Source organism: Metopolophium dirhodum, chromosome 7, assembly GCF_019925205.1.
Source record: "Metopolophium dirhodum isolate CAU chromosome 7, ASM1992520v1, whole genome shotgun sequence".
Lineage (NCBI taxonomy): Eukaryota > Metazoa > Arthropoda > Insecta > Hemiptera > Aphididae > Metopolophium > Metopolophium dirhodum.
In genome coordinates this window covers 1,300,120-1,311,390 of record NC_083566.1, presented here as the reverse complement: position 1 = coordinate 1,311,390, position 11,271 = coordinate 1,300,120, and the positions used below count along the sequence as shown (strand labels likewise).

Sequence of the window (11,271 nt, the reverse complement as noted above, 5' to 3'; positions counted from 1 at the left end):
ATGAATTGTATTAAACAAATTGTTAGCTTTGGCTTAGGATTAACTTAAATAACTTTATATACTGGGTTAAAGCTTTGACTCGTTGATTAAAATAAAACTATCACACTTTAGCTTAATTATAATACAAACAAAAGAACAAAACAAGTATAAAAATAAATATAATATGATTATTTGTTCCATAAATAAACTTAAATAATATATGAGCTATAAGTTCCTGTTAGTAGGGATTCTGTCGATGTTCTAACCAGAAATGTACAAGTATTATTTGTAAATAGCTGGGTAATTATAACTAATGAGCTGTTGACAATTTGCTCCAATCGTTGTCTGTAAAAAAAATAATTTAATTAGATCAATAAAAATAAAGTAGCTGTTTAAATATTTTATATGAATTTAAAATAATAATAAAAATAAATATAATGAAAACATCTTAGAAAAATAAAGCCTACAAAAAGATATATTAATATTTTATGCATAGTATGATTACTATTTTTCGTAATATCTCTGAAACTGTAAATTTTTTAAATTTCCAAACAGTTTAATAATATAAGAAACATAAAATAAAAAAACTGTACACTGTGTATGATTGTCATGCATTTTACCCTTTTGCGCACATCAATATTATTAATAAATCGACTAGACTGTATTTTCTATATTCCATGAATATATAATACTAATTTCTAACTTAACCCACTAATATGCATTTATTTTTCAATTACGACTTAAAATCATACTTCATAATTTAATGATCATGTATATAACAGATAAGTATAAAAAAAAACAAATAAAATATCAATAGATAAACCATGCCATCAGAAATTATAATATATTATAAGAAAATATTATTTACAAGAAATTGTTTATAAAAGTCGAATTTAGATACTAAAGACTAATAGTTATTGTAAAGAAGAAATAGTACATTTTATTAATTAAGTTTTAAATTATAAAAAAATAAAATTACCATTTGTACATTTAAACTAGTCCCATAGTTAACATATATTAACAGGAACAAACAAAAATAAATATAAATAATGTTTAACAAATTTTTTTTAATGTAAGCCCTGGTTAATAGTTATATTATCAAAATACGTATGTAAAGTTACCATACAGTATATAAATTAAACTATAGGTATCAGTTATATTCGTTTAAGGATACAAATTTTTAATATAAATGTATTTATAACATATAATTATGATCATAGACGTATGTTTTAGTACAAATTGATAACACAAATGACATACTGAAATGTTGATATAGTTAACATAAAAATAAGTTAGCTTACCATATAAACTGTTTGATGTACATAGTGTTGTATATTTAAGTTGGTTGGTTTGTTGGTTACCACGGATTTTTTGAGGATCAGATTGTTTTAAGTTTTTAAGTTTTAAAAACAAATATTTACACTACTTTATGATATACATACATGCCACCAAACCATACCATACCATCAGGTGAGGTACACCTGTTTGAATGTTATGTGTTCAAATAAAATTGTTTGATAATATATTATTATATTTTAATAATCTTAATTTTACATCGAACTTATCTACAGACAGCCATGTTATAAGTCCTATTTTTTGTTTTATTTAAAATGTATTTCACAATCTCCTATACAATTTTAAACTTATAAATAATTAAACAATAAGTAACTATGAGTTATTTAAAAACAGAATTCAAGAACTACTTAATGGTGAAACTTTTACTGAATATCAGAACTATTAAAATACTTATCTTGTGTATCTTGTTCTAAAGTGGTATCCTATATGCTGACCATCACCCAAAAATAAATGTCATATTTCAGCTAACATTTTTAATCAAATATTACTAAAGAAAATTACTAATTTACATAAATATTTTGGTATCATAATATTGTTGTACAGATATATATTTTTAACCAAATAAACAATTTTAGCATAATTATAATATTCTATAACTTTGTATTGAATTATTAACTTTTGTATGCAATAGATACTCCAAATAGAATTTTTATCTTATCTCTTTGAAAAAAGTTGGCTATGGCATAATTAGAATAACTGGAATGTATTTGGTTTATTTTAAGAGGACGCCACACCCGAATGTGTTGTCTCCATCTTACAAACGTAGATCATTGCAAACTTTATGTTCACAATAATACATTTTACTCTGTGACTTCTAAAATTAGAGTCAAATGACAACTTATAAAATTTAAAGGTAAGATTATTATCTAGGGCATCTCATAGGCTTTTTATTATGTTTAATTTTAAAGCGAATTATGAGTATTTTAAGATGTACAAACAATTTACAATTTTATAAAACTTATAACTCGCTGTTTTAAAATTAAAATAAAAAAAAAAGCCTATGAGATGCCCCAAATAATAAACTTATCTTTAAATTTTATAAGAGGTCATTTCACTTTAGTTTTATAAATTACAAAGTAAAATGTATTATTGAGAACATAAAAATTGCCATGTTCTAAAACGGAGACGACACATGCAGGAGTGTCATCCTCTTAATATATCTTTCAAAACTATAGTATATAACAATTTTAACACCTTTCACCTTGAATGCTTTTTATTCAAATGAATGACTTCCTCATATATCATCCATCGAAATAAAAATAATCAAATTTTGTTCTTAAAACAAATATTAACAGAGTTAAATTACTTGTACTGAAAAAAATTTAACAACAGTGATCAAACACAATTGTACATTTAAAAATTGTTTTAAGCATATTAAAAAATTAACAGTTCTAGTGTTGGTCAAGTACTTGACTTAGGAAAAATGTTCGAGTCGACTTAAATCGAGTACTACGTTTTTTTTCATACTCGACCTTTTTCAAATACTTGGCATATATCGAGTACTCAAATTCTTTCCATACTCGGCTTTGTTAAGTACTAGAATTTGGTTGATACTCAGCATTTTTCGAGTACTTGTATTTTGAACTCTACTCGACTCGAAAATGAAAAAAACCATTCTAAATACAGTATTTCTGACGAACAATACAATATTCATGATTCATACAAATTTTCTAATAAACAATGATTAAAAATCCAACATAAGAATGAATAAGCTTTGTTGTCAAGGAATGCATTTGAAGTTCAGTAAGAATTTATAAATATTATATATTTTCTTAATTTAGTCAAATATATTGGTTCTAGTAGAAGTAATGATAACAATTTAATATGGTAAATTATTTCTAAATTATAATTGAAAAATGGTTAATAGTTAATACGTTAGTTGATTGAACTCTTAAAATTAATTATTTGTTTAAAACTCAAGTATAATATTTATAAGTTATACTGAGGCTTATATAATTACTTAATAATCTAAAATATTTAATAAAAGTAGAAGTACACTTTACAAGCATACTAACTTTTTGATTTCTATACATAATGTACAAATACAAAAAGTGCAATATGGCAAACAATTATTTTTTTATTGTCTAGTTATATTCTAGATGTCTAAATTAAATGATAATGTTAAAAATGAAATCATGTCTAGACCTCTGATAAATTGGCTTTAATATGACATATAGTGGATGTACATGTACAAAATAATAGAAGATTTATTATAATTTAATTAATTTGATTTAAATATTATACCATTATTGTTAATGAGAAGATAAGGTGAGTTAAGATAATATTCAAATGTACAGAACATTTATTATAATTTAAATAAAATAAATATTAATTATTCTTGAAGTGAGTAAAATTGTTGTTAAGGAATTTTTAATAATCACCATTAATAGCATTAGTATACCTTTATAGCAAAAACAACATTTAAATTAAAATTAATAATTATTATATATAGTTAGATTACTTAAATATTAAGTGATTTAGGAAGTAAAGACATTGAAGTAATAGAATACTATTAAGACATATATGGGAAATAATTTTGTAAGAATATGGTTTGTGCGGTGAATGCTGGCCAAACAATTGAAATCAGAGCCAAACTCTGTAATTTTATAAAATGATGCTTGATCAAAATCTTTTAAAAACATCATTCTATAATAATAAAATATCAAAAAGCATTTAACACATGCAATTTTAATTTGTAATTACCATTGGCACTGGTTGTTTCACACCTTGCTAGATTATCTTCTATTTCTAATTCTTGTGCTTGTAATCCTAATTCACGTTCTTCTCTTCTCAATCGATTCACTTCACTCATCAATTCACAATAAGTGTGCAAAAGTGATGGTTCATCCTCATTTTTTTCACCTCCTAAATTAAAGATACAAATCAATATAATATAATATAATATACAACTATAGAATTGAGCAAGTCACAGAAGCAACTGGTGTTGTTTCCGTCTTACAAATGTACAACATAGCAAAAATTGTTTTGCGCGGGAAAGAACCGAGGAGGCTACAGTCATAACTAAGAAACGAAATTTGTACCACATAAAAAGGAGAACTTTGGCTGTGCAACGGTCTTTTTATTTTTTTTATATCACTTATATGAAAACAGTTCTTACTGTTTCAAAAACCATTATTGTTTGTGTTTTTCAAACTTGAAAAACTTTTTTTATATAAATGATATCAAAAAAATAAAAACAACGTTGCACAGCCAAAGCTCTTCTTTTTATGTGGTGCAAATCTCGTTTCTTAGTTATGACTTTAGCCTTCTCAGTTCTTTATCACGCAAAACAGTTTTGGTTATGTTGTACATTTGTAAGAGACGGAGACAACACATGAGGGTGTAGGCGTGTAGCGTCCTCTTAACATTTATTTTATTGTCATTTAAGATGGTTGCTCATAAATCTAAAAAAAATAATTGATTGATATACCAGTATTGTTATCAGTTTTACAATATAGAGACTAACTACATGCATTTTATTTTTTTTACTTTCTTTAAATGTTAACTAAAATTGAAAATATATTATTACAGTTTTATAAAATTAATAAACAAAAACAATAACTTAACTCCTCTAATCAGAATCCCAGAACACATGAAATATTAATCTCACTAATATTTTTAATGATATAATTACAAAATATTAGGTGCAATAAATATTTATTTACCTTCTCCTCTAAGCTTCTTCTCTACTTCGACACCTTCAGCTTCTAAAGTTTTCAGCTTAACATCCAATTCTTCCAATTTCCTTTGAATTTCTTGTGCAATACGCAACCTTTAATCATTTTGAACTATATAACCGTAAAATAAGAAAAATTGCAAATTGTGTGTACAATACCTTTTGCGCTGGGACTGCTTAGCAATTTTAATTTCAGACTTTGACATTCTACCATCTGCGCCTTGAATACTGTCATCATCAACTTTGTTTTTCTTGGATTCATCAACAATTGTTTCTATAAGAAGAAAAATTAGTTTAATTTTTTATACTTATTACAGCATTTATTTTTACATTTTAAATAAGTACCTAATAATTGTAGATTATCAATATCGTAGCAAGATGGTAGTGGCGGTATAGGCGGAGCCAATGAATCAATTAAGCGACGTCTGATTTCAGATTCACTATTTGTTTTATACTGTACAGGTTTATCTCCAGCAGCTGGAATTAACTTTTTATCCTAAAAAGTAAATATTTTTTACTATTGTAGTGAACAAGAATTAAAATTAACTAAAACTAAAATATCACATTATTTTATTTTCAATTTAAATAAAAACCTTAAATTGTATTAAAATCAAAACTTTAAATAATTTTGGTTTAATGTATGTAAAATTTAGTGCGTTAGTAAACTTAAACAAAGCAAAACATACAAACATTTCAGTATTATCATATACATCATTGAAGTTTATCCTGAGGAACACAAAGCTTTTTATAGTATTTTAAATGGATGGTTAATATCTAATGTCCTATTAGTCGAAAATGCATGATGATGAAACGGCTTAAATTGCAATCTCATAAAATAATAATTTTCTGATGTTTTATATTTGGATATATTATAATAAAACAATAAACAATTTCCATACACTTTTTTTTAAACTATAAATTTTATTAATAGTTATTAATTTATAATAAACGAATATTATGTTGTAGTGTTGTACAACAATCATAATTTTTACTGTTGCAAAAAAAATTTTTCTAAGAAAAAAATGATAAATTTATAAAAAACACTAAGTAACAAACAAATGTTGAATAATTTAATCAGTAATTTCATTATAATGTTATTTTTTATACACACAGTATACATAATATAGTATATTAAAACAACATTGAGGATTACATTAAATGTATTTCAACCAATTGTGTAATTCATTTTAGATGATGATTTTAGATGTTTAAGATCTCACTAAGGTGTTTAAGCTATTCATAAATACAGTGTGTTCACGAAAACAGGGAATACTTTATCATTCATTACCCTGTAAATATTTTTTAATTCTGTTTGTGGGGCATTCAACTAGACTAATGAGTAATGGATCATAAATTCCTATGACTGACATTTTTTTTTAAATAGTAACCCCTATTTTGAATATCATTTTTGGATTGATCGATTTTTTAAAGTAATTTTGATCTATCAACTTGTTTTATAAACGCAAAATTGGCGGAATTGGAGCCAGATATAATTTTTAAAAAAAATTATTAAATTAAATTTTATTTCATTTTTTAATTTGTTTGTATGTATTGTTTACTTTTGACGACTATGATACAAATAATTATAAAAACATTACTTTTAAAAAAGACATATCATTAATCATTCATTATTAAACTAATCATTGCATGGTACTTGCAACAGGGAGCAAGGTGACATTCAACACAGTGCAAGAACTTGCAACGGCGAGTAAGGACTTAAAATAACAAGCAAGTACTGGCAATAAAGAGCAAGTGCTTGCAATGATAAGGAACAGGGTGCAAGAACTCGCCACAGCTAGTACTTTTTCAAATCCTTAATAACGAATGATTAATGATAGGTCTTTACTAAAAGTACATGTTTTTATAATAATTTGTATCATGGTCGTCAAAAGGAAACAATACATACAAACAAATTAAAAAATAAAATAAAATTTGATTTAATAATTTTTTTTAAAAATTTTATATCTGGCTCCAATTCCGCCAATTTTGCATTTATAATACAAGTTGATAGATCAAAATTACTTGAAAAAAATCGATCAATCCAAAAATGATATTCAAAATAGGGGTTACTATGTAAAAAAAAATGAAGTTATATGGAGCATGCCCAAAATACATTAGTTAAAAAAAAATTAACTAATAGGAATTTATGATCCATTAGTCGAGTTGAATGTTCCACAAACAGAATTGAAAAATATTTACAGGGTAATGAGTGATAAAGTGTTCTCTGTTTTCGTGAACACAGAGTTTATTCATTTATGATGTATGATAGGTGCGACTAAGGGGAGGGGGACTTAGTCCCTACCAAAGTTTTATCCATAACCCAACAGTTTTTTTAAACTTTTTTTAGTTTAAAATATTAATTATCATGGTGCTGCTGATACGATTTTAGCCTTCCCAGAAAAATGTCCCTAGTTGCACCTATGGATATACACACTACATTATAATCAAGAAAATAAAGCAATAGAATCTAATATGTGAAAGCTTCTAAAAAATCTACAATTTATGCAGTATTTAATATTACACTCAACAATTCTAAACTTCTAAATATTATTTTTAAGTAATAAAATATTACAGTACAGTAAAAAAAACTGCTCTAAGAGCACATACATAATCTCCAATGAATGTAGAAACATTATCTGCCGACTGAAATTTAAAAGATAAAATTAATCATTAGATAATGATTTGTTATTTTAATAAGTATCTTATATATAAAAAACAAAACGAAAAATTGTATAGGTGATATACATTTTGTCTATAATGTACGATCAATTTAAGTTATATTTTTAAAATGTTTACAATTACTTAAAAAATGTATCTAAATCTGGAATAATTTTTAAAAACAAATTGTACACTTTCATTCTAATCCTTATTCTATTAATAGTAATAATTATTAATTTATTAATTATCCAACATTTTAAATTAATCCTAATCTTTGTACCTTTACTTAATATTTATGTTATATGTATAAGAGTTAAAATATTAAAACAAAATTACCTGAGATTTTTCTTTTGTTTTTCCGCTCATTAAAAACTTAAACCTAGATGGAGATGTTTGATGACTAGATGGAGAACGAATTTTATTTGGTGATGGTGTCTTCTTTTGGAAAATTGCAGCCATAACAGTTTTAGTAATACTACGCTTTCTTTCAGGACGATCATTCATTATAATTTGTTCATTTCTTTTTGGTGTATCGCACTGATGTTGGTTAAAAAATATAAACAAGTATACATGATTAATAATGATATAATTATCAGACTTTAAAATTTGTATAGCTTACCAAAGCAATATCAAGATCAAACTCATCAATTGACTGACAACTTTTACTTTTTGACAGTAATGAAAGTCCATCACAGTTGCTTTTTACTGCTCTTCTACGTTCTAACTTTTCCCGGAGTTGTCTAATTTTATCTTCAGGACTTATACCTAATTCAGAATCGCTCTTTAATCTAGCTCTGGCCCTAGCATTTTCACGTATTTCTTCAGTTGACTTTAATATTTCGGCAATACTAGATGTTGGAGTCTTTTCATCAAATAGTGCTCTTCTTATATCTGGCAATGAAAAGGCTTCTGAACATGATATCTGTTGAGTAGAACAAATTTTTCGTTCGCTCAAGGGACTTTTTACAGGAATTAGAAGAGATGTAGGTCGGAGTTTTAAATCTGTATTACATTGGTGAACAGGAAATGGTTTTGCAAATTCAAAATTTTCTGTATGTGATTCAGGAGAAAAAGGTGAACTTCTGTTACGACGAGGTTTTCTTTCATGAGGTGATTTACTTGTTATTTTACTCATAACCATATCATGAACTAAATTTTTTTCTTTCATTCTCTCCTTTGTTATTTGTTGGAGTTTATAAGTAGTAGAATTTTGTTCTTGTTCATTTTCTTCTTTCAAATTGTTTTCATCTAGTTTTTCTCCCTTACTATTTTTTTTCATTTTACGTACATCAATGGAATCTCTTATACTGTTAAATGGTGTAATTTTTTCTTGCAAACGTTTCACATAATTTTGATAGGTTTTATTAGTGTCCTCATAAGCAATCGGAGTTAAAGCATCATCGTCAATATTATTCATATCATTGAGATCCATTACAGTCACTAGATCACTAGTTGTTGTAGTATCATTATCATCTTTATCAGCCGACATGTTATAAATAGCATTCAATGTCTCCACCACTGGTGTTTTAAGCTCATCGTCCATTTGAGGGTTGGTTACAAATTCCATATAACCAGTATTGTGTAGCAATGTTTGGTTTAACGCAGCAACATGCTCATTAGTATCATTGTCACTAATAGTATCCATGAACTCAATGTTATCACTATCAATTTTTCCACAGACATGACCATACTCATCTAAATCTTCATTAGGCCGTTTCTTTGGGGAATTTCTAGGTTTACGTTTTGATTTAGGCCTCTGATGTTTTCTATAAGTTAATGATTTTATTGGAACATGTACAAAATCATCCCAAGCTTCAGAGACTCCAACATCGTCATCTCTTGCCCAATCAGAAAGCTCTGTTTCAGTTTGTCCCTCAATAGTATGATCTTCATCATTATTATAATCAGAAGACTGAGCATAAGATTCAGGATGAACTATTTCACCATTGTTAGGTTTTAAAACATTATTCATAAACAAATCAGCAGTAGTTGAAACATGTTTTAATATTTCACCATTTCTAACATTTTTATCATTTATTGGACTTGGGACTGTAATTATCTTGTTAAATCCATTATCTGAATATTTTGGAATGCATTCAGATTCAATTATTTGTTCTTTTTGTTCTATATCATTCATGAGTTCACCTCGAGAGTTATGGATTTCTAATTTTGGTAAATTATGGTTTTCTTTTGGAATATCCTTATCATCAGACGAAATATCAGGGATTTCTAAATCATTTTCAGTATCTGTCGAAGCATCAGTTGATAAAGAATCCGAATCAATTTTATTTTCTATTTGAGAACGATGAAACTCTGGTACAATTATAGAAGTTTCATGTGCTGGACTACGAGGACGTGATTCGTTATCATGTTCTTGATATTGAGTATTAATTACTTCTATTATGTTATGATTAGTTTCGTTGTTCTCATTACTATCATTATTTTTTTCAGAATGTTTTAAACAGACATGTTTAAATTCATTAATTTCTGATAATTCTTTTGATTTTTTCTCATTTTTATTAACCACAGGACTTACGTTTTGTAAGAATGCTTGCATAGTAGGGCTAGGTACTGGCGCAGGATTTAATTTTTTTTGACACTCAGATATTTGATCAACAAAGCTTTTAAATTTTGTATCTAAAGTTACAGACGACCCAGATTTTTTAACAGCTATTCCATTACCATTACCAGCTAACAAGTATAACTTTTTCAATTCTAATGAACGTTTAGTAGCAATACCTTCTGTAGACTGTGTTCGATTAAGTTCATATCCAGGGTTGGCAAATGGAATAAAATTTGGTCGATTTTGGGCTCGATTTACTATTTCTGCAATTTTAGGATTTTCCGGGACTAAAGGATCAACTCTTGTTTCTTCTACCTTATGTTTTGATTGAATACTTTCGCTTACAATTATATTTGGAATACTGTGTTTTGTTGGTGTTTTATCATCTCGCTCAAATTCAGAATCCGTAGATATTTCTGTGGCGGAATTACTACTACCAGAACTTGATGAATAAAAATCAGTAGCAACCTAAAAAAAAAAAAACATTTAGTTTTAATTACAATTAAAAGTATGATAATTTTTATCCATACCAGATGAGTATATGATTATATTATATATATATATATATATTAATTATATGACATAGATAAATATTTTTAAGACATAAATAAAATAAGAAATATTTTATTGTTAAGTACTGAAATTATTTAGGTATTATTTAAATTTTTCAAATATATGTAATATTATATATACATTATAAATCATATACAAAACACACATTTATGATTATTCGTTATAAGCAGGGATCAAAAATTCTAGTAAATGAATATTAATTTTTTTTTTGGTAAGTCTTAGAACATTTAAAGTAAGATACAAATTTTGTTTCACACTTCCCTGATATTGTATACAATATTTAATTATGCCGATTTTTTGCATAATTATGGTTTTTAGTGCTTTTTTTCTTCTACTATACATAAATATTATGATGAAAACAGTATTTTAAAGAATAAAAATAAAAATAATGTTTAATGTTTTTTGTTAAAAATTGCATTTTGCATATTTCTGAATTTTTAGTGCATTTTTTACCTTTTAAGTGTAC

General features: G+C 26.1%; 1 protein-coding gene across 5 annotated transcripts in view; it reads right to left on the bottom strand.

Moving 5' to 3' along the window:
- Positions 1-147: 147 nt before the first annotated feature.
- Positions 148-11,271, bottom strand: part of LOC132949576 (F-actin-monooxygenase Mical) — a 31,322-nt gene continuing 20,198 nt past the window's right edge. For 3 of the 5 annotated variants that reach the window (XM_061020539.1, XM_061020543.1, XM_061020540.1), the window contains 8 exons: positions 8,289-10,700; positions 8,006-8,206; positions 7,619-7,654; positions 5,357-5,507; positions 5,171-5,285; positions 5,001-5,107; positions 4,039-4,200; positions 2,189-3,931 (listed from right to left, as the gene is read on the bottom strand). In XM_061020539.1, coding sequence (XP_060876522.1) covers positions 3,813-3,931; positions 4,039-4,200; positions 5,001-5,107; positions 5,171-5,285; positions 5,357-5,507; positions 7,619-7,654; positions 8,006-8,206; positions 8,289-10,700 — 3,303 coding nt within the window. In that variant the 3' untranslated portion in view covers positions 2,189-3,812. Of the gene's footprint in view, positions 325-2,188; positions 3,932-4,038; positions 4,201-5,000; positions 5,108-5,170; positions 5,286-5,356; positions 5,508-7,618; positions 7,655-8,005; positions 8,207-8,288; positions 10,701-11,271 lie in introns of those variants that run through there. The other 2 variants (XM_061020542.1, XM_061020541.1) reach the window with 2 other exon arrangements.